The sequence below is a fragment of the Leptonychotes weddellii genome, chromosome X (genome assembly GCF_054177405.1).
Source record: "Leptonychotes weddellii isolate Sample4059 chromosome X, ASM5417740v2, whole genome shotgun sequence".
Taxonomy (NCBI): domain Eukaryota; kingdom Metazoa; phylum Chordata; class Mammalia; order Carnivora; family Phocidae; genus Leptonychotes; species Leptonychotes weddellii.
This window is the reverse complement of record NC_138385.1, coordinates 95,341,531-95,365,010: the sequence shown is the minus strand read 5'-3', so window position 1 is coordinate 95,365,010 and position 23,480 is coordinate 95,341,531. Positions and strand designations below refer to the sequence as shown.

The 23,480-nt window shown below is 41.2% G+C and overlaps 1 protein-coding gene and 1 long non-coding RNA gene across 2 annotated transcripts; both read right to left on the bottom strand.

Annotated features, from left to right (window-relative positions):
* Positions 1-932: 932 nt before the first annotated feature.
* LOC145717886 (uncharacterized) lies at positions 933-13,246 on the bottom strand. The gene is made up of 2 exons (XR_014141389.1): positions 7,073-13,246; positions 933-3,809 (listed from the first exon to the last, which is right to left on the bottom strand). It is a non-coding gene; the product is annotated as an uncharacterized LOC145717886 (long non-coding RNA).
* A 3,482-nt stretch (positions 13,247-16,728) lies between these two features.
* On the bottom strand, positions 16,729-20,101 carry LOC102743908 (NADH dehydrogenase [ubiquinone] 1 alpha subcomplex subunit 1). The gene has a single exon (XM_081809124.1). The coding sequence runs from the start codon at positions 17,438-17,440 to the stop codon at positions 17,228-17,230; it is 213 nt and encodes a 70-aa protein (XP_081665250.1). The 5' UTR covers positions 17,441-20,101; the 3' UTR covers positions 16,729-17,227.
* Positions 20,102-23,480: the final 3,379 nt, after the last annotated feature.

The following is a 23,480-nucleotide window of genomic DNA, read 5'->3' as shown; positions in this document are numbered from 1 at the left end:
CTCAGTTGGTTAAGCGACTGCCTTCGGCTCAGGTCATGATCCTGGAGTCCCTGGATCGAGTCCCGCATCGGGCTCCCTGCTCGGCAGGGAGCCTGCTTCTGCCTCTGACCCTCCCCCCTCTCATGTGCTCTCTCTCTCTCATTCTGTCTCAAATAAATAAATAAAATCTTTAAAAAAAAAAAAGAATTTGAGAACACATTTTAATGTACATTTTTTTCACTAATTTTTAAATTTTTTCAACTAATTTAAACATTTTCCTCAGAGAAATGGCTGTTCGAGGTCTGAAACAGGAAAGGGACAACACATCATGTTAAATCAGAAAGTAGGGAAGTTTTCAAAGTTTAATAGGTGGGGTCTACAGGACACAGAAGTTAGCTCCTACTGTCCAAAGTCATAACATTTTGAAAATTAAGAATAATGGACTCTGGTTCTACTCAAGATGTAGTAAGGACACTCCATGCCATCTCTCCCTTTGATTTTAACAACAAAAAAAAAACCCTAGACATGATATATAAAGCAACTACCAGAGGCTCTGGTAGCAAGATGGATATATTAGTTTGCTTTTGCTGCTGAAACAAATTATCACAAATCTAGTGGTTCAAAATAAAATACATTATTGTATAGTCTTAGAGGTCAGAAACCTAAAATGGGTCTGCAAGGCTGTGTTCCTTCTGGAAGCTCTAGAGGAGAATCTATTTCCTTCCCTTTCCAGTTTCTAGATGCTGCCCAAACTCCCTGGCTCAGGGTCCCTTCTTCACATCACTCTGACTTCTGCTTCTGTCATCACATCCCCTCTGACTCGCCCTCTTCCTACCTCCCTCTTACAAGGGCCCTGGTGATCACATTAGACCCACCCAGATAATCCAGGATAATCTCTCCCATCACAAGATCATTCACTTAATCGAGTTTGCAAAATCCTTTTTGCCACGTGAGGTAACATATTCACAGGTTCCAGGTCTTTGAACATGGACATGGGGGAGGGGGGCATTAGTCCACCTACTACAGTGGATAAAGAGCAAGGGGGCTGGGTAAGGAACCCAGGTCTTAAGGGACGACGTGCAAGTGAGTTCTCAGGGTTTTTTCTTTTTTTCTCCTTCTGTACATCCCAGCTCAAGCTCTGAGGCAGCCCGCAACCAGGACTGAGAGAGGGCACAGATGGAGGGTGCTCTGAGAAAAGCCTGCTCTCTCCAGCCATGGGGGAGGGGCACGGGGGTCCTCGGGACGAGCACTTAGGACTTTGCGTACTCTGTGTCAGGCGAAAACCAGCGATGAAGCAGCATCAGGAAATCTCCACATCTCTGAACAGAAATGCTTTTTCTCGGAGTCCAGAATCAAATCAAACAGAAATACAGTAGTCCTCCTTACTCGTGGTGCATACGTGCCAAGAGTCCCCGCCCCGCAGGGGTGCCTGAAACCATGGAGAGTGCCCAACCCTGTATATACTATGTTTTGTCCTATACATACATAGGATAGAGTTTAATTTATCAATCAGGCCCAGTAAGATATGAACAGTAATAACTGATAACAAATAATAAATAATAACGAATAAAATCGAACAACTGTAACAATGTACTATAACAAAAGCTACGTGAATGCGGCCTCTCTCTCAAAACGTCCTTACTGTACTCACCCTTCCGCTTCTTGCGATGAGATAGGATGAGGGGACCGACACTGCGCCTGCGTCACGAAGCCTGCATCACGAAAGGCAGTGGGGCGAGTGACGCAGGCGTAGGCGCCGTGACGCAGCGTCCGGCTGTAAGAACGCTCCGAGCATGCGTCAGAAGGAGGAGCATCTGCTTGCGGAAGGCGTGGTGGGCAGTCGCTGAGTGACAGCGCGGAGAGCGGAACTGCGGTGACGGAGGACGACTGTGCCCACCGGGAACACCGTGGAGTCCTATAACCAGGATCTTAGAGGACCCACGGAAATTGCTAGGATGTTGGGGGTGGATAAAACTTGAGTTCTACGAAGGCACTTGGGAAATTAAAAACAAGAAAGAAAGAGACTCTTCAGGCTGAAAATAAGGATCAATCAGGGAAAATGCAGAAGAAAAGAATATGACTCATGAATTTCAGATACGGGCAGAAAATGAATATTTAACAAGTATACAGAAGATAAAATAGAGTTAGACAGTTGCTGGATGAAATGCTAAAAACAGAACACCGAGTCGGCTAAAACCTCTTTTTTAGAATTTTTCAATAAAAACTTTCAAGTAACCAACAACTGCACAATTTCAGGTTCCTTTCACAGAGTCATAAATCAAGCCAGAGGAAATTCCAAAAACCATTTAAACCAATTATCTGTTCCAGGAAGGAACAATGCTTAACTGACTCAAAAGAAAAATTCTAAAGGCTTTTTGGAAAAGTTTTGAGGAACTCCTACCACCTCCTCAGTTTCCCTTTCTGATGCTCAGCTCATCTCAAAGATGCCAGGTGTGGCCCCGTGACACCCAGGAGACCAGACAGAAAGGGGCACAGACCCCAGCCAATGTCATTGCCTGGACAGCCCTAAATTCTCCCAGTGATTTCTGCTTATTCCCACAGTTGCCCTTCTGTGTCCAGGCTGTGATGTTCAGCTATACCATCTCTGATCCGTCCCAAGTGTCCCTAGATGCATGGTCCCTTCACCACCACTTGCCACAAGGAACCAACTCATCTCGAGCATTTTGTGTTTTAATATAACGTTTTCAAGGTTGAATAGCTTGCAGGGAGAGGTCATACATAAGAGTGCCAGGACCTCTCCCATCTCCTTACTCTCTTCCTCTCTCTCCTGTGTGCCCATGGGATTGTCTCCTCTTCATCTTAAATGGATGATCTCTCCACTCCCCGGCTCCAAATTTCAATTTATTCATATAGAAGTCTTTCTCTCTCTCTCTCTCTCGCACAGTTATCAAGAATGTCCCAAAAAAAAAAAAAAAAAGTCTCAGCAACTACCACAAGCGAGCAAGACTGCCCAACAACTGTAGTGCTCTTGTGAAGAACTTTGATGCCTAACGTTCTCTCTCAGTCCATCGATCTAAGCAAGATCATTTCTGAACTTAGCTTAAATGTCTCTTACTACTGTTCTCACAATCCTTCACTGAAATTCCTGAGAGAGAGTAAGTTATGTAAAGCAACACCTGGTTTCTACATACTGAAGTCCAGTTTCTACTGCTGATATGCTTTATGTCTTCTTCAGCTTTCTATTACTTTTCTTGCCTATGCCTCAGGTGGGGATCCTCCAGAAGCAAGCACTGAGACAGGGATTTGAATGGGAGTAGCTAATTTGGGAGGTGATCCTAGGAAGGTCTGGTAGGGGAGTGGGAAGACGAAAGAGAAAAGGGAAGGAAGCCAATATAGAATGCATTCATGAGCAGCTCATTACTATGAGCAAAAGGGGCTTAATCCTACCGAGGATCTCAGGGAGATAATATTGAACAGGCGTCTCAAGAGATGGGGAAGCCGAGACATTTATCCATCAATCCTATTCATCACTGGTTGAGGGTAGCTCCCAGGGGCCTTGGGTCCCTGCCACTTCTGGCCTGCCCTGCACAGGGCTAAAGCACAAACCCACTCCTACTAAGAAGCCATTGGCACTGGTGGGTACTGGAATGGCAAGTACCTGGGGGTGTAGGTGGGTGCACTAACTTCATCTGCTATGACGAATAGCCTAGACCTCTTAGGCCTACACTGTTCTGCACTAGCCCCTGGTGGCGCTATTCCTATATAATATCCAACTGGCATAAGACAACTAACTTCCTCTCAAATTACCCAACATGGTTGACATGGCTTCTTCTGTTCTCTGGGAACAGTTTCAGAAGGATCCTTATAACCTAGTGAACATAAAGAGAGAAGGCAAAGACTAAACATGTCAGTGAAATGCATATTTGTCCCTATTTGCTGACATGGTAGATGACTTTTAGTTCCAACGCTTCTTCCCACCATTTTGACAGCTTACTTATCTCAATGAACTGTATCACTTTCAGTCTGGGCTAACAAACAAATTCCCATTGATCAGCAGAAGTAAAGGAAAAATCCATTATCGGGAAAGGAAATGTCTGTGAAAGTGATATTGGATTCAGATACCTTGGCTTCGGGCAAAATGAGAGTCTCCAGTAATGCAGTATGATCTTTTTTGTCACAAAATTTTGGTCTCAAAACATGATTTACTCCTATTTAAGTGTATATGAATGTTAGATCCTGAAATAATGATTTCCTCCAAGTAAAACTAAGTGTGCAAATGTCTTTTTCAACTGGAGCCTGAAGTAGTGGTATTTGTCTTTTTTGCTCTGCCATCTCCCATTCTTTTGGCAATCCTCTTTAACATTCCCACCCTGTCCTTATATTTCCGTAGACAGCAATGGTCTACACTGGAGTGGGGGATGCTTAGGAGATATGGATGGGGAAACTTTGTGGCCTCACCCAGATCTTCCTGTCATGTTCCTAATTTATATTTCCCTTTCGTCTCACCTCTCAAAATTCCTATTCCACCCTGATCTCATGTATATAATGAACTAATTTAGCTAAAAAGAGCTCAGTGCTTTATAATTCCCCCAAAATACTTTGTATTTTAGAAAGCAATGTGTTATTAATGGTGTGATCTTAGGTGATGTGTTGGAAAAGTTGTGGGATTATTTTTTTGTAGGAAGGCCTTTAGTGACATTTCTTAAATCCCTCCAATTGGGTTACCCCCTTTTCCATCTTGTGATATCAGTCCTAGAGAGATTCCAATAAAAATATTGTAAGACAACTGAATAAATTATCCATGTGAAGAAGGAATAGGTTAGAATGAAAATGTACACTTCTCTGCAGGATGAAGTGAAAATGTACACTCCTCTCCCTTTTAAGTTTGATTTCTATGGAGTTCTATTTGTTTAACCCATGGTGGTCCCACAGAAAAGCAGAGAGAGGAGAACTCCTGAAGAGTAATTGAATAGTAATGGTGTGTACAGATGAGTCTCTGATAGAAAATAAAAGTTTGGGGGTGCCTGGGTGGCTCAGTTGGTTAAGCGACTGCCTTCGGCTCAGGTCATGATCCTGGAGTCCCGGGATCGAGTCCCGCATCGGGCTCCCTGCTCAGCGGGGGGTCTGCTTCTCCCTCTGACCCTCTTCCCTCTCGTGCTCTCTGTCTCTCATTCTCTCTCTCTCAAATAAATAAATAAATAAATCTTTAAAAAAAAAGAAAAGTTTGGGGAGCAGAATTCAACCTCAAAAAATAATTTTCCAGCGACTATCCAATCCAACATATACCACTTACAGCACAGATTGTTGGTTAACCCCTAATGTGCATTTCTCCCTCTTATAACTCGTGATTTTCAGCTGGGCACATGATCACCAGGTAAAGTCTACATTTCCCAGACTCTTGTTCAGTTAGGCTGGCCATATGACTAAGTTCTAGCTAATGAGCTATAAATGTGATCTCATCGTGTGACCTTATCTGAAGATCTTTCTTAAGAGCAAGAGCTCAACTTTGCTCCTTCTTTCCCCCACCCTGCCTCCTGTCACCTCTCCCTTCATGCTGCTGCTAAATATGTTCATATGATGGCTCTAGTTGCATCTTGAACTGTTAGGATAAGGGCCATACCCCTGGGAAAGCAGAGAGAAGAGCTGGAGGTAGCCAGGGCCCCTGAAGATTTTGTGCAACAGAACCACCATACAAGCCCTGGAAGGCCCACCTCCAGGGCTTCAAAGTGAGAAGCACCAAGCTCTATTGGGAGCTTCTGTTACAGTCAAACTAATCCCAACTGATGCACAATTCTTTTTTTTTTTTTTTAAGATTTAATTTTAAGTAATGTCTACACCCAACATGGGGCTCAGATTTACAACCCCCAAATGAAGAGTTGTATGCTCTACCGACTGAACCAGGCAGGCACCACGCCCCCGCCCGCAATCCTTTTTTTTTTTTTTTTGACTCAACTTCTCATAGGAAAGAATGACCTATGACTCCTGCAGACTCCTTCCCGGGTTGGAAAGCTAGTTTTATCACATTTGTCAACATCCTAGTGTTATACAGATGATTTTTTTAACACTCTCCTTTCTTGTTATTTCATTATGATCTTTGATGCCTAGATAATTGGAGCATCAGAGGAAAGTGACAAGAATAAAGCCAATGTAATAACTTGTCAGTTAAAAAACAATAATAAAGAATAATCAGAAGGATGAGTTTAATCCTGGCTTTATCTGCACATTATTAAGCAGAACTGTTTTGGAAGCTGGGGAAAATGAAAGGCCTAGCAGGCACTGAAAATATCTCTAATCCCCTGTACCCTATGAATGAACAACTGAATAAATCCCAAAGGTTTAATGACCTTAGTTTTCCAATATGAATTATAACTTTAAGGCTGAAATAAGACCCAAAGATTTTTTTATGAAGCATTTTGCAGAAATCACCTTATAACAGTAACAGGCATGCATAGCTCCACAATCTAAAAGCTGATCATGCTATGTCGGGTCTTCCTAAACAGTTATATTTTGGAAGGTCAAGATATGACTTCAAATAATAACACATGCAAGATAATGGCACTCTTCTTCATTTGATGGAAATATTATTTCGGTATGAAAAGGTCAATTTAGAAAAATTAACCCCATAAACTTAACTAGTTGGACACTGGTTGTTCCCTAACAAGATGAATTAAAATAAATGTCTACTATTTTTTGTTGTACTGCTGATTGTGTTTCACACGTTGTTAAAAAATCTGATCCTCCTAGACCCTTGGTGATTTCCCCAAAACAGTGTTCACAATATTAGCTGCACATTAGAATCACTAAGGAGCTTTTTAAAAGGCCCAGGCCCAGGCCCAATCTCGGACCAATTGAGTAAGAACTTCTTGAGGGTTGGGCTGAAGCACTAGCATTTTCCATGTTACCCCAGGTGATTCTAATGTGTACCTCGGGTTGTACCCACTGCCACAAAGGAGCCCCATTCCACCTGTGTGACTAGACCCAACTCACATCTTGCTTAAATTAAAATATACTGAAAATTAATTCTGTCATCCCTTCCCCCAAACATACCATATTTAGACTTTCCCCTCACATTCTCATATCTGCTTCATTTTAGATATAGGTATCAAGAAAAATAATTTCCCCAAATAGTTACCTTCCACAGTTATGCAGTTTCTGGTTTGGCCTCTGTCTTCTCTAAATAAAACCAGATTCGTCTTTGCAAGAGAGAGGAGAGGTTAAAACACAGAGGAGCAGTTGACAGATGAACCAGACTGGAGACAGAGAAAACTAATCAACACTCTTTCCTTCCCCTTCTCTCACCAGCAAGATTGATCTCCAAACATCCTCTGTTTCAGGTAAGGGTACAAACCTGTTGGTGTTTCCAGAACCATCTCTGGGGAAGCCCAGGTAATAAATAGGAGCTACATCTGTCATCTTACTCCATTAGACCAAAATCTCACTAAAACATGAAAAAAAAATAATGTCAGTAACATTTTTGATCATTCTTACTCATTGGGAGTCTTACTATTTGAAAGTAGTCTTTTTCCTCTCTAACCATTGGGGTGGTGGTTGTGGGGGAAAAGGTGGTGGAGGATATTAGATATCCAAGCAGCTTCATTATTGACTGCTAAGTAATTCTGGATGAACATCTAATCCTGATTCACCCAGAAATTATGAAGATAATTTGACTCAAATCACAAACCTGTCCCCCATATCTTTGCTACAGGATGAAATCAAAAGCTGGAAAGGAGCATCTGTAAAAGAGACAAGGGTGCATAACAAATTCGTAAGTTACCCATGAGGGACGCCTGGGTGGCTCAGTCGGTTAAGTGTCTGCCTTCAGTTCAGGTCATGATCCCAAGGTCCTGGGATCGAGTCCCGCATCAGGCTCCCTGCTCAGGCGGAAGCCTGCTTCTCCCTCTGCCTGCCTCTCCCCCGGCTTGTGCTCTCTGTCTGTCTCTCTCTCTGTCAAATAAATAAATAAAATCTTTAAAAGATGCGGGGCTCGATCCCAGGACCCTGGGATCATGACCTGAGCCGAAGGCAGACGCTTAACCATCTGAGTCACCCAGGCGCCCCTAAATAAAATCTTTTAAAAAAAAAGTTACACATGTCTGTTACATGTTACATATAAAATTGATTAGTCTAATTTTAATACTTTTCCTTGTCTTCAACCTAATCATGAATCAGAGGTTTTCAGTAATTCTCAGAGTAAGAAGAGTTTCCATATTCAAAATGACACACTTGAAATGTTGGAAATGTTTAGACTATTAAGTGATTAGCTAAATGGGCACTATTTGTTCCTTAAATTACATAATAAAATGAATAGTACTTTCAGATATTCAAATAAAAGGCATAAAATACTAAACATAACAGCAGTCACCTTTTGATTATCTATACTCATGGAAAAGAAAAGGTGTTTTGAATAAATGGAAAGTTAGAGCATGTTTCTGGAATGGAAGACAAGTGTCAATTCTTCTAAAAATAATATATAAATGCCATCCAATCAGCATAAAAATGGGGATTTTTAATAGGTGAAATGATTTAAAAGTTCATAGAAGAATAAGTGTAAGAAAATTAAGCCAAGGAAAAATTAAAGAAAAATAGTGAGGGGAGTAATTTATCTTTCCAGGTATTAAAACTTACTGTAAAACCTATTATATAGTATATGCAAAGAAAGAGACAAATAGATGGTAGAACAAAGAATGGAGAATTCAGAAATAGATTCAAGTAAATGTGGAAACCTAATATACAACAAGGGTAGTTGTTTCAATTTATTTTTGAGTAAGGTGCATTAATATAGATGGTTCTCCATCTGAGAAAAAAGTCATAGCTCTATTTCATACTATATATATTTTTTAAAGATTCCAGGTAAAGATTACAGATTTAAGAGTAAACATCAAACAATAAAAATATTGTAAGAAAAGTTAGGAGAGTAAATAGATAACTTTAGAATGTGTGCATCCTTCCTAAGAAGATACTAGTCCCAAGAAAAGCTACCATTACATCTCATCTGGATTACAGCAATGACCTCTTAACTAGCGTGCTTGCATCCATCCAAGTTCCTCTCTAATATATTCCCCAAGTAGGGTGATCTTTAGGTCTTTAGAAAACAAGAACTGGGGGCACCTGGCTGGCTCAGTCGGTAGAGCCTGTGACTGTTTATCTCAGGGTTGTGGGTTCGGGCCCTACGCTGGGCACAGAGATTACTTAAAAATAAAATATTTTAAAACAAAAAAACAAAACTGTACAGCTGGATATAGTTGGACTTCTTGTAGTTATGTCCTCCTTTTCACCCTTAAACATTGTTTGTGCCTTTCTCTCTCTCTCTTTTTTTCTTTCCTTGAATCAACTTTTTTTGTTGAATTTTAAAAATTGTATATTTTCTATTTCACTTATTTTTATTGTTGCTTTTTTATCCTTTTTTAAAAAAGGTTTTAGTGCTATATTTGGACACTTGGCTCATTTTTTTTTAATTAATTATATTAAGCATTTTATTTTATTTTATTTATTTATTTGACAGAGAGAGAGACAGCGAGAGAGGGAACACAAGCAGGGGGAGTGGAAGAGGGAGAAACAGGCTTCCCACGGAGCAGGGAGCCCGATGCGGGGCTCGATCCCAGGACCCTGGGATCCTGACCTGAGCCGAAGGCAGACGCTTAACGACTGAGCCACCCAGGCGCCCCTTGGCTCATATTTTTAAGCTTCTCTTCTTTTCCCATGTAAACATTTAATACTATAAATTTCCCTTACAGTACCACTTAACCTGTTTTAATATGTAGTATTGTCATTAAGTTACATTTCCATCATGATTTTTTTTACTCATGATTATTTATTTAGACATGTTTTTGTTGATTTCCAAACACATGGCATTTTCAAGATAGTTCTTACTAAAGTGTTACATAAATACGAAAAGTACAGAAATCTCAAGTACACACCTCAATGAATTTCCACAAACTGAATTTACCCATATACTCATTCTCAGAACAAGATAATGCTTTTACTCCCAGATACCCCCAGTTTATTCACTCCAACTCATCACCGTCCTTGAAGGTAACTATTTTTACTTCTATTACCATCAAGCTGTTTTGCAGATTTTTGTATTTTATATAAACAGAATCATAGAGTATGCTCTTTTGTATCTAGTATCTTTCATTCTTCCCCATAGTTGTAAGATTCATTCACTTTGTTGCATAGATAAATAACTCTTGATGAACATTTAGGCTGTTTTCAGTGTTTGATTCTGATGAATAGTGCTATAATTAACATGTGTAGGCATTTCTGTTGGGTATATACCTAGGAATGGAGCTGTGTATTATAACTATGCCTAGGTTCAACTTTACTACATACTATAATACTACTAGAAACTAGATACTATTTTCCAATGCAATTGCACCAAGATACATGGACCACCAGTATAGAATAAAAGTTTTTGGTACTCCACATCATTGCAAACACTAGTTTCTCTAGCACTAGGATTTGGAGAGTACAGAGTGGCTTCTTATTGTGTCTTAATGAGAACTAATGAGTTGAGCACCTTCTCCTATGTTTATTGGCAACTCAGAGATCATCTTTTATGAAGTACCTGTTCAAAGCTTTTGCCCATGTTTTAAAAATTGAGATGTCTGTATTTTTCTCACTGACCTGAAGGAGTTTTTAATAAAATGAGTATCAGTCCTTTGTTTAATATACGCATTGAAATTTTTTTCTCATATTATGTGCCTTGCCTTTTCACTCTCTTAATGTTATGTTTTCATGATCAAAAGTCTTTAGTGTTCATGAAGTCTAATTTGTGGTGTTTGCAATACAACTGACAAAAGATGGATGCTTAGGATACATAAAGAATTTTTACAAATCAAAAAGGAAGAAACAAGTGATTTAAATATGGGCAAAAGACATGAACAGTTACTTCCATTTTATACCTGTCAGACTGACAAAAATTGTTTGGTGAGACTATGAAGCCATAAAACTAATACACTGGCAGTGGAGGGTGAAAATTGGAACAACAATTTTGTACTAAAATATGGTATTACCTTGTAAACTTGAAGATAATCCTCATCACCCAGGTTTTTTTCTCCCAGGTACCCATCCTAGAGAAATTCATACACATACATACCCAGAAATTCTATAGCAATATCATAAAAAGGTAGAAATAACTAATGTCCATTGATGGTAAAACAAATAAATTATAGCATATGCATATAATAGAACAATATACAGAGCAAAAATTAAAATAATAAACATCAACTTGGATGAATTTCAAAATTATAATGTTAAGGATAAAAATTGATTCTCAGAAGTCTACATGAAGTTTGAAACTACATAAATGTCAAAACCATACAAAGTTTGACAATATATTGTTTGGGGATACATATATATTCAGAAATACGATTATGAAATTATTATCACAGTTTACCCTTTATGGGAGGGAATATAATTGGGAAGGTGCCCACAGTGGTCTTGAGAGGTTTTGGTAGCATTCTTGCTCTTTTTTTTTTTTTTTAAGATTTTGTTTATTTATTTGAGAGAGAGAGTGAGAGAGAGAGAGCACAAGCTGGGGGGGGGGGGCAAAGGGAGAGGGAGGAGCAGACTTCCCACTGAGCAGGAAGCCCAACTCAGGACTCCATCCCAGGACCCTGGGACCATGACCCAAGCTGAAGGCAGGTGCTTAACTGACTGAGCCACCCAGGCACTGAAGTATTCTAGTTCTTTTTGTTGTTGCTGTTCTTTTTTTTTAAAAGATTTTATTTATTTATTTGATATATAGAGAGAGAGCACACAAGTAGACAAGGCAGCAGGAAGAGGCAGAGGGAGAAGCAGGCTCCCTGCTGAGCAGAGAGCCTGAAGTGGGGCTCCATCCCAGGACCCTGGGATCATGACCTGAGCTGGAGGCAGATGCTTAACCAACTGAGCTTAACCAACCAGGCTCCCCCAAGTATTCTAGTTCTTAAGCAACATCACAGATACACAGGAATTTCATTCATTACTATATTTGTATATTATATAAATGTTACATCTATTCTATGTAACACTATTTCATAATAAAAGGCTTGCTAATATTGCGTAGGCATCAAAATGATATTTTTGGAAGAATGTGAAATATCATGAAAATTACCAAGATCTCTATATATGCTTTTGTATGCATGGCATATCTCCGGAGGATATACAAGAATATGTTAACAATAGTTGCAATAGAAACTTAATCTGGAAAGGCTCCATTTGCCTCTCTAGACTCACTGTTCACCCTCCATCCTGCTCTATAGTTCAGACTCTATAAAGACTGAATCACTGGTTCCCTTGCTCTATAACTTCCAGGTGAGTTCAACCAATTGGAGGCACCAGGGAGAAAGGTGAGATTTAAGTATTTATTCTCCCAGCTCCCCCCACTGCCTGGTGGTTAGGATTGTCTATGTGTCCCTCTAAGAAAGGTCACAGCACCTGTTGCCTTGCCCTCTGTATTAGTCAGGGTTTTCCAATGTGTGTGTGTGTGTGTGAGAGAGAGAGAGAGAGAGAGCGCACACTTCATTATAAGGAATTGGCTTATAATACTATGGAGAGTAAGTCCCATGATTTGCCAGATGAGTCAGCAAGCTGGAGATGCTGGAGACCCATAAAAGCTAATGTATAGTTCTAGTCCGAGTCTGAAGACCAAAGAACCAGGAGGGCTAATGAGGTAAGTTCCAGTACAAAAGCCAGTAGGCTCATGACCCAAGAAGAGCCAATGTTTTAGTCTGAAGTCGAGACCAGAAAAGACTGTTGTTACTTCACTGTACCTTGTTTTCCTTAACCCATACTATTGTAAAGAGTCCCTTAAGTAACCATTCTTCAGTTATCCTATTTGAGTATATCATTTGTTTCCTGCTAGGCCCCTGACTGATACACTTATTTTAAAATATTAGTAGCTATACTTAAAATTCCTAACACATAATAAATTTTGTGAGCTTATTGGGAAAGAGCATTTTCAAACACAATGCAATCATGGGCCAGCTGAGTGCTTCAGAGGGCCTTTGACACACAGTCTCTCTCTCCCCCTTGACCTTCCAGTCTGAATTTCCAAGGGCAGAGGGGCCAGAGAAAACCTCAAAAGTAATACCTCAACAGCACTTACTGTCCATGGTATCTGGCCTGGGATCTTTGAACTATGCTTTGGCCTCATATCTCCTCCAGGACACAGCTTTCCACTGACAAGCAGTCCAACACAACATTTAAAATTCAAAATGTGAAACACAGAATAATGAAGCCATCTGGTCCATATTATGTTGTCCAACAATTATAAGTAATGTGAGCTATAAATACAACAAGCAAAAGGAAGCAAACAAGAGACCATTAATCAGGGGTGCCTGGGTGGCTCAGTTGGTTGGGCGACTGCCTTCGGCTCAGGTCATGATCCCAGGGTCCTGGGATCGAGCCCCACATCCGGCTCCCTGCTCTGCGGGAAGCCTGCTTCTCCCTCTCCCACTCCCCCTGCTTGTGTTCCCTCTCTCGCTGTGTCTCTCTCTGTCAAATGAATAAATTAAAAAATCTTTAAAAAAAAAAAAAAGAGACCATTAATCAATACAGACAATGTGCACAAGATATGATGACTCAAGTGTATTTACACAAGCGCAGAAAATTCTTTTTCAGGAGAATCTTTACAAATGGTGGACTAAAGCAGTTCTAGATTGAAAAATATTACTTGCTAATGCCCTTCAGTCATAAAAGTTCTCTGAAGTAATAAATATCTGCATGGGAATTTCACATAGAAACCTTGATGTTGACATTTAGCAATTCACAGAGTTATATATGAAAGGCCAGGACCAGGACCAGTTTTGGTTAAAAATCCAGAATAATTTCATGAGAGTTACATCATAAGGACACCTTAGTGGAGAGGATTCTAAGAAACTAGTAACACTCATCAGTAGCCCCACTTATAAAACCTGTAGGAGCTTGAGTAGAACTTAAACAACCAGAATGGTTTGGCTCTGGATCTATATAGCCAACAGTCTTGTCATCTCTCTATCCCATACTCACCTCAAACTCAATATATCTGAAATTAAACAAATGCTCCTCCCTTCCCAGTCTGGACCCTCTCTTATATCATAGGCTTCTAACATGAGCAACTGAATGGGTAATAATGTAATCTGCTGAGAGAGAAAACACATTTAAACCCCATGCCTAGTTTCTTAGAAGAAGAGGGAGTGTGGTAGAATGATTTATTTATTCTCAATTCTTCATTCCTTCCCCTTCTCTACTAGGGCTTACTGTGGGCAGAGAATAAATCCCAGTCCTCAATGATTTAGCTAATGGAATTGAAGCTGAGGCTTTAACTGTGCTCACAGAGTTTGGTTTGACCTCTATTGTACTTCTGCCATTGGCAATGAGAAGAACATGCCTTGAGTAGCCACTAGTGGTACATAGAGCAGACCAGAAACCAACCTGCAGCTAGAAGCCAAGCCCTGCAAAGCCACAACCACTTGCAGACCCATGAGTAAGAAATAAGTGCTTGCTTTTGTAAGCCACTGAGATGCTGGGGATGGGAGGGTGGTGTTAATTGTTACGTAGCATTATCACAGCAGAAACCTGACTAATACAGCCTTCTTCTCTGCTCTGGGAAAACAAAATAATAAATGTATACCATAGTCTATCTTTGGTAGTTTAGGTGCATACACACACACACACACGCATTTGCATGCATGTCTGCACATGTCTTTAATCCTATGCACATGTTTTTTAAACACTACCACCTAACATAATACAGTTACTCCACATACAACCAAGAATGGACTGAATCCCCACCCCCCTTCCCCATTATGAGACAATTAAAAATTATAGCTAGTCTCCCCATCGAGCTGCCAAGTCAAGTTATCTCTTGGTGATGTCCATGACTTAGGCAAGATGAGATGTGGCATCTTGTGGTCTTGCAATCTGTGGCCTGAATGATACCTGATATACTACATGAGGAGAGAGAGACCAAAAATGTTTAATAAAAAGGCAAAAAGTAAAGCAACATTTCAAGCATGGACACAATCCTCCTGGACCATCTTTTGTAAATGTCCACTTGTCGATTGGCTTCTCTGGCAATGACAAGAGGTCCTTGATTAACTGAGGCTGTGCCCACTGGATTTCCTTCACCCAGTGTCTTCCAAAGCCCCACCTGAGAAAGGTGCTAACAGGATTCCCTTGCTGAGCACCGTACCATCTTAGCAGCCCACTTCCTAAGGGGGCATGGCAGACAGACCTTTGATATATCAGATCATTGGCCAGGCTGTATGCTTTCTTTCTTTCTTTTTTTTTTAAGATTTTATTTATTTATTTGACAGAGAGAGACAGCTAGAGAGGGAATACAAGCAGGGGGAGCGGGAGAGGGAGAAGCAGGCTCCCCGCTGAGCAGGGAGCCTGATGCGGGGCTCGATCCCAGGACCCTGGGATCATGACCTGAGCCGAAGGCAGACGCTTAACGACTGAGCCACCCAGATGCCCCAGGCTGTATGCTTTCTTAATAAAGCTCTGCACCAGCCTTGTTCTCTTCTTTCAGCTGGATCATCTTGAACCAAAACTTAGCTCTCTCTCTCAGAGCACCTCAAGAAAGGCAAAAAAGCAGCTCACCCTGGGAAACATTCAGACATTTTACAGGTAGGTACACAGTCCCGGGAGGAAACGAATCACAGTCTGATCAACAGTTTTGCTGCCCTTTATTATAGAAAGGACGGGGGGCTCTGCCATCTACTACAACTCTATCAGTCCCACATTCTAGGGTCTGTTGCTTGCAAAATCCTTCTTCTAGGTTCAAATTTCTGACTTAGTTTAGATTCTTTTGATTGCAAGCAAACAGAAACCAATGCTGGCAAAAAGCACAAAGTGAGGGCATGGGCTGTGGAAGAATTTGTGGGCAGGACACTGAGGAAGCTCACACACTCCAAGGAAACCTGAGCCACGCTATGGAAAGCAGAAACCAGGGCTCCAGCAACCAGAGTCCACGGACGTTTTGTCCAGACCTGTGCGACCAACAAGGTTACAGGGAGTGCCCAACCTAAATGTGTCTCCTTGAGCTAAAGGCACAGTCACTTTTGGGGCTGACGAAAGAATTCTAAAATGGATCGTGGTGATGCTTGCATGACATTGTGAATATACTAAAAACTAATGACTGCTTTTTAAGTGGGTAAATTTTACAGCATGCAAATTATATCTCAGTAAAGCTTTATGTGTGTGTGTGTGTACATACACACACACACACACACATATATATATATATATATATATATATATTTTTTTTTTAAGTCAGGAAGTCAAAGAGAAAAAAAAAAACCCACAGATTAAAAAGAGATAATCCACAAAGGAGGAAACCGGGATGGTCACCATCACCAGCAATCAGAGAAATGTCAAAACGACATTGAGATACCACTTTGCACTCAGCGGATGGGCAAAAATCAAAAAGGTGACTAATACTTGACAAGTACAATGGGAAGTGGCACACTCCTCACCTGCTGATGGAAATGTAGACAGGCTGCGATGGCCACTCTCCAGAAAAGCAACCTGGCCAGTTTTGGCTAAATTAAGTGTGCCTATTTCCTATGGCCCAGCAATTCCACTCCTGGATATGTGTATTCCAGAAAAACATTCGGGTACATGTTCAGGGATATTCTACGCAGCCTTGTTTGTGGCAGCAAGAAGGTGGGTGCAACTCAAGAAATATGTAAGTAAATGGCATGGATGCAGACGAAAGACTACTACTCAGCAGCCCAAAGCAATGAACTAAATGTACATACAGCAGCGGGGATAGACTTCAAAAACATGGTGTTGAACAACAGCAGGAAAATATAGAGTAAGAATTGTGGCACGATACCATCTGTATAAATTTGACACAAACACATGCACAAAACAGCACTGTCAGTGTTTCGGGGTTTATTATACCTTTTTAAGAACATATTTGGGGTGGGATTAAAAAAAATCAGGTGCCTTGGACTGACCACGGAAGGTAGTGAGCCATGAACGAAGATGCATGGTGAACTGAGATCTCTGTGTCAGAAAAAAATTTTAATTAAATAAATAACAAAAGTTAAGTGTTTTACTGACTCGTTCTGGACGACTCCTAAAAAATAAAAGCAATTAGAACAAGAAAAAAAAAAAAAAACCTTCCCCATACTCCCCACCACCTGAAGAGAATCATTTATATTCCCAATTTTTTTGTCAATGAATTACCATTTTTATTTTTATTTTTTTTACTTTTTTGTTGTTTTTATTATGCACTACATTAATACACTGCATAACCTTCTAGAAGGGGTAGATGAGTATGACTGAGTTACTTTTCATCAATCAGGAAAATGCTTCCTTAATCGATATTCTCCAAACCCTTTGACACATAGTAACGATTAACTCCAGAGACCCGCCTATCTCTTTGCATCAAACTCCACTGATATGGATAATAGGCAACCCTTTTTTCCTTGCCCCCGTTACTGAACCTGTGGATGTGCGCTGTGGCCATGCCCGGGAGGACCAAGCACACGGCCATGACGCCGATCCCGGGCAGGATCTCGAACCACATCGCAGCGCGGTTGCCAGAGCCAAACCCCTGCCTTCCCGGCCCAGTAAAGGTGACCCGGCCTCGGCCCCCTCCCCGAATTACTTTTTTAAAAAGAAGGCTCCACACCCAACGTGGGGCTCAAATTCATGACCCCGAGGTCAAGAGTTGCATGCTCGGGGCCCCTGGGTGGCTCAGATGGTTAAGCATCTGCCTTCAGCTCAGGTCATGATCCCAGCATCCTGGGATCGAGTCCCGCATCGGGCTCCCTGCCCCTCCCTCTGCCTCCCTCTCTCTTTCCCTCTCTCTCTCTCTCTCTGTCTGTCTCTCATGAATAAATAAATAAAATCTTTAAAAAAAAAAAAAAAGAGTTGCATGCTCTACCAACTGAGCCAGCCAGGCGCCCCTTGGTGAGTTACTTTTTAATGTGATTTCATATAGCTATTTTGCACGTAAATGACTTATACTCTTACTGTTTTTCATATAGCTGCATTACATGTAAGTGATTTATAATTTTACCACTTTGTCTTTGATGACTATCATAAAATAGGATTTCTTAAGTTAAATAAGGTATGGCAAAAAGGCTTAAAAAGTTTTTGGCAACACATATGCTCCCTTGCATGGTAAGTCACTTCCAGGTGTGTCTCTGGGTGAAAAAAAGAGATGTCTTATAAAAAAAAAAAAAAAAGACATTTTCAGTTATGTGATAAGTATATGCCACCATATTTACCTACTTCTTTGCTGAAGAAAACCTCTGGCGTGGACAAAAAATACATTACCTTGATTGGGTCGGCTGCATTTTCTCACAGCTGTGGAATCCCACCAAGGGCAGTTTGGCCTTCATAATAAGCCTTATTTCTAGGATGTAAATTCGAAGTAGCTTAACCCCTGAAGTTAGTAGCTATCATGTTTAGTTAGTTAGTAGCTATCATGGTTGTCTTCCTGAGTTTCTATGGGTGGCCTAAGAATGAAGTTGCAGTTGAGGAATCAAAGAAAGCAAGATAAAACAAAATAAAAATACCTCAAGCATTTACCTGAGCTGTGCTGTATTTCCATGTGATATTCTAGGTTATATGTTATTTTTCCTTTGATGCTCTTTCTGAATTCTTTCTGCCTGGGCTGAATTGGGTTAAGCTGGCCTGTTTCTGCAAGACCCGAAAGATACCAAAAGCAAATAACTGCTATTTCAAAACTAGCCAAACCATATTGTCTGGCTCCAGATTAAACACAGAGAAAACACATGCAGAGAAACACTACCACACTCTGATCAAGTGCGATGATCAAGAGGATGCTGTTATGGGGGAGGCTGCCTTCTATCTAATTCAGGTCAGTAGTTTTCCAGGGAGGCCACCCCTGACCAGGCAGTTTGCTCTGAGAATTCAGCTCCATTTTCTCCATGAAGGGGGCTTTGGCTTTGGTGAGTCCCAGCTTTGCAAGATACAAACCATAGGTTAAGGTTAGCCCCGCCCTCATATTCCCCTAATCACTAAGGACAGAAGTAACATTATATATAAACTCTTATTAAGGATGTATTCTGGACACCAAAGCTTCCTATTTCTGTGCCCCCAGCCACAGAGCCTGGCACGCCAGAGAGAACCACTACTGAGCACTTAAAACGGGCTTAGTCTGAATTGAAATGCACTGTTGAGATCAACAGACTAGACGACAAGCTAAATTTAAAACAAATGTCCAATAAACATTAAATCTCACTCCTAAATTAAGGAAAACATCATTTACATAGCTATTAGAAAGGCATCCTTTATGTAGCCACTTAAAGGATTTTCTGCTCCAATATTATGGTTTGCCTTTGTTAACTGACATTTTAAAACAACTTTGATTGGGTCATTAGCATTAGAGACTCCCCACCTGCTACAGGCCATTATTCTCTTTTAGATTAGAGAAGAACTATCCTAATATACAATTATTTATTATCAAGCCGGAAATGGCCAGGAATCAAGAGAGCTATAGAAAGGGAGGCTTGGTGCAATTTACGAATTTAATAAAGTCCCATCTGCATAGCATTTCCCACTGTTCATTCAACAGCTGAAAGTCCCATTATTGCTATTATAGAATCCCTTCATAAAACATGTCACAATTTCAGAAATTTACCCAACTCTATTCTAGGTTGGAGCAAATCATTCTTGTGCATATCCACATGCGTGGGCAGCTTCTCTCGGTAACATAGAAAGCCTTGCATCCATGTCATCACCTCCCCAGTAAGATGCCATGACATTATTCTATCTCGCCATTGAAGCACTCGAAAGAATCAGATGTTACTTGGCTATGAATCTCTTCCTAACTGCCCCTAATATCAGATTGAATTCTCTGAATACAGGACTCCAAGTCACTGTCTAGCACCCACCCTATTAGCAAAGTTGAGTCAAAAAAATGTTTGATTGGGGCACCTGGGTGGCTCAGTCAGTTAAGCATCTGCCTTCGGCTCAGGTCATGATCCCGGGACCCTGGAATGGAGTCCCACATCGGGATCCTTGCTCAGCTGGGAGCCTGCCGCTCCCCCTGCCTGTGCTCTCTCTCTCTCTCTGACAAATAAATAAGTAAAATCTTTAAAAATTTAAAAAAATAAAAAATAAATAAAAGTTCCATTTTTTTTCCATTCTAATGATGAGAAGGGCCAAATTTGCTAATCACCAGTAACTTCTACCTGAAATTTGCAAGGAGGTCTGCTATTTTATTTTATTATTTTTTTAAGGTTTTATTTATTTATTTGAGAGAGAGAGAATGAGAGAGAGCACATGAGAGGGGGGAGGGTCAGAGGGAGAAGCAGACTCCCTGCCGAGCAGGGAGCCCGATGTGGGACTCGATCCAGGGACTCCAGGATCATGACCTGAGCCGAAGGCAGTCGCTTAACCAACTGAGCCACCCAGGCGCCCAGAGGTCTGCTATTTTATAAACTATATCCATATCAAGGACAAAATCTTTGAATCACTGTGTTGTACATGTGAAACTAATGTAACACTATGTAACAACTATAGTCAGATAAATTTTTTAAAGACAGAATGTAGAAGTACAACACTGGCAATTAGATTTTACTGTCAATGTTATTCTCCTTTGAACGCAAAAATTGCTCATTACTTGCAAATGTTTTTTTGTTTTTTTTAAAGATTTTTACTTATTTATTTGACAGAGAGAGATACAGCGAGAGAGGGAACACAAGCAGGGGGAGTGGGAGAGGGAGAAGCAGGCTTCCCGCGGAGCAGGGAGCTCGATGCGGGGCTCGATGCGGGGCTCGATGCGGGGCTCGATGAGGGGCTCGATGCAGGGCTCGATCCCAGGACCCTGGGAACATGACCTGAGCTGAAGGCAGATGCTTAACGACTGAGCCACCCAGGCGCCCCACTTGCAAATGTTCTTAAGGAGAATCTGAAAGGACCTGCCAAGTAAATTTCCCCTACAACGGTCCTGGGTAGAGAGTGACAAATGCTAGAACAGCAAACCCAACTGACTGACATCTTCTCTCTGTTTAAGAATGCAATGCAGCATCTGGAGAATTCTAAGGAAGAAAGAAGGAAGTACTTTCTCACAATCCAGAGGCAAAGGTAGGGCTAGAGGACCTGGAGAGCCACCAGAAAAAAACAGCAAGAAGGCCGACTACCAAATCCAATAGCAAGCCTCATACATGACTGCACTATACTGCTTTCAGCTTGTTGGGGAGGAAGAATTCCTGTCCCCTCAAAGGTCCTTCCGGCTGGACTAAGAATCATATTGACATGAGGCAGATTAACAGAAGAAAATCAAATTTAACAGGCATACATACGGGGAATCCACGTAGACATGGAAATTCCAAAAACAGTCAGGCAAAATGAGGTCTATATGTCATTCTGAACCAAGAAGGGGCGGGTAGGGGTCTGGGAGTTCAGAAGAAAGGAATGCATTTCACAGGGTGGTAAGAAGAGCAGAGGTTTAGTAATTATAAGTTTGCCCTACCATCCAGATGGGTCACTCAGATAAAATTTATCTCTGTTAATAACCCTTATTCTGGGAAAACCCCCAATTTAGATTCTTCTGTGTGGTTAAGGGAGGGACAAGTTTCTCTTGAGACTCCTGCAGAGTTTCAAGTGCCTTCAAGCTCAAAATAATCCACATGCCAAAGTGGCACATTCTGGGGGGGGGGGGTGTCTGTCCTGAACCCCTTCACATCTCAAACACAAAGATATTCATAACCCAACGTGAGATGCATTGAGATATTAATATATATACTTGTGCTTTGTGACACATACCCAGGGATTCTGCCATGAGCAAGTGGTAGATCTGTATATCCTCTTTATACAGCATTTGGTAGTATAATATAACATCATACTACTGAAGTTAATACATATAATGTTATACTACTAAAATTAATTTCATCTGTTTCTTTCCACTTTTTTTTTTTTAAAGATTTATTTATTTATTTGAGAGAGCGAGAATGAGAGACAGAGAGCATGAGAGGGGGGAGGGTCAGAGGGAGAAGCAGGCTCCTCACCAACCAGGGAGCCCGATGCGGGACTCGATCCAGGGACTCCAGGATCATGACCTGAGCCGAAGGCAGACGCTTAACGACTGAGCCACTCAGGCGCTCCCCTGCCAGTGTTTCTAACATAAAGATGCATCTACTCTACTCCTACTCATCCTTCAGGATTCAGTTCAAGCATCGTATTGGGCCCTCCCCCAGCCAGACCACATCCTGCAGGTCTTCCATATTCTCTGCTGCATCACTTGAGGGCTGGACCCACAGCATGCGCACAATATCCGTACATTTTTTATTAGTAGTCCATAATTATTCTTTTCACACTAAAGAGAGAAATATCATTTCATCTGAAATAAGAACGCTGCTTAAACATTATGATAAAACAATCACCTTTGCATGGTACATAGCAGGCAGGACCCAGAACAATTTGATAAAACAGCCTCCAGGGAAGGGAACAAGGTGGCTGAAGAAAGAAGTTGAAGAGAGACTTCTCTGTAGTCTTTCAATGTGGGACCTCATGTCAGGAATTCTTCTAGAACCTTTTAAAGAACATGTCTTCACTATATAGAAAAAAGAGTTTGAAAACCGAGACCCCATCGGAGACTTGTACAGTTTTCTTGTCGCGCTCCTTTCGGATTACAGTCAACAAACTTATTCTGTGAAGCACCAGAGAGTAATGTTTTAGGCTTTGTGGGTCTCCAACAACTATTCAGCTCTGCCCTGGTAGCAGGAAAGCAGCCATAGACAATAGCAAAAAAAAAAAAAAAAAGGGTGCAGCTGTGTGCCAATGGAGCTTTACTGACAAAACTAGGTGGCATTTAGCCTATGGCTCTAGCGTGCCACCCCCCTGCTTTACATAGTGCCGCCTTCGAACAGTAAAGTGCAATCGTGCTTTTTACTGCTTCATTCTTTTTTTTTAAAGATTTATTTATTTATTTATTTATTTATTTGACAGAGAGAGACACAGCGACAGAGGGAACACAAGCAGGGGGAGTGGGAGAGGGAGAAGCAGGCTTCCCGCAGAGAAGGGAGCCCGATGCGGGGCTCGATCCCAGGACCCTGGGATCATGACCTGAGCAGAAGGCAGACGCCTAACGCCTGAGCCACCCAGGCGCCCCTACTTCTTCATTCTTAAGCAGGTTAAAACAGATCTCCTTTCAACCCAAGTTAAAGAGTTATGCTTAGGAAGGTTGAAACAAAGGAAAGATAATGGAGAGCAGAAGAAAAACAACACTGAGTTTATGGGATAAAACCACGGAGTTGTGATATTCACTCAGAAGAGTAGAAGTGTTGGGTGGCTCAGTCAGTTAAGCGTCCCACTCTTGGTTTCTGCTCAGGTCATGATCTCAGGCTCTTGGGATTGAGCCCCAAGTTGGGCCCTGTGCTCACCAGGGAGTCTGCATCTTTCCCTCTCCCTCTGCCCCTCCCCTCGCTCATGCTTTCTCTCAGTCTCTCTCTCTCTCTCTCGCTCTAATAAATAAATAAATCTAAAAGAAAGAAAGAATAAAAGAATAAGTGTTTCAAAAGCCATGAAAAACTCTCATCCTATCAGATATTTTCCTGGTATGAATCAATGGTGGCAACAAAGAAGTCACTTTC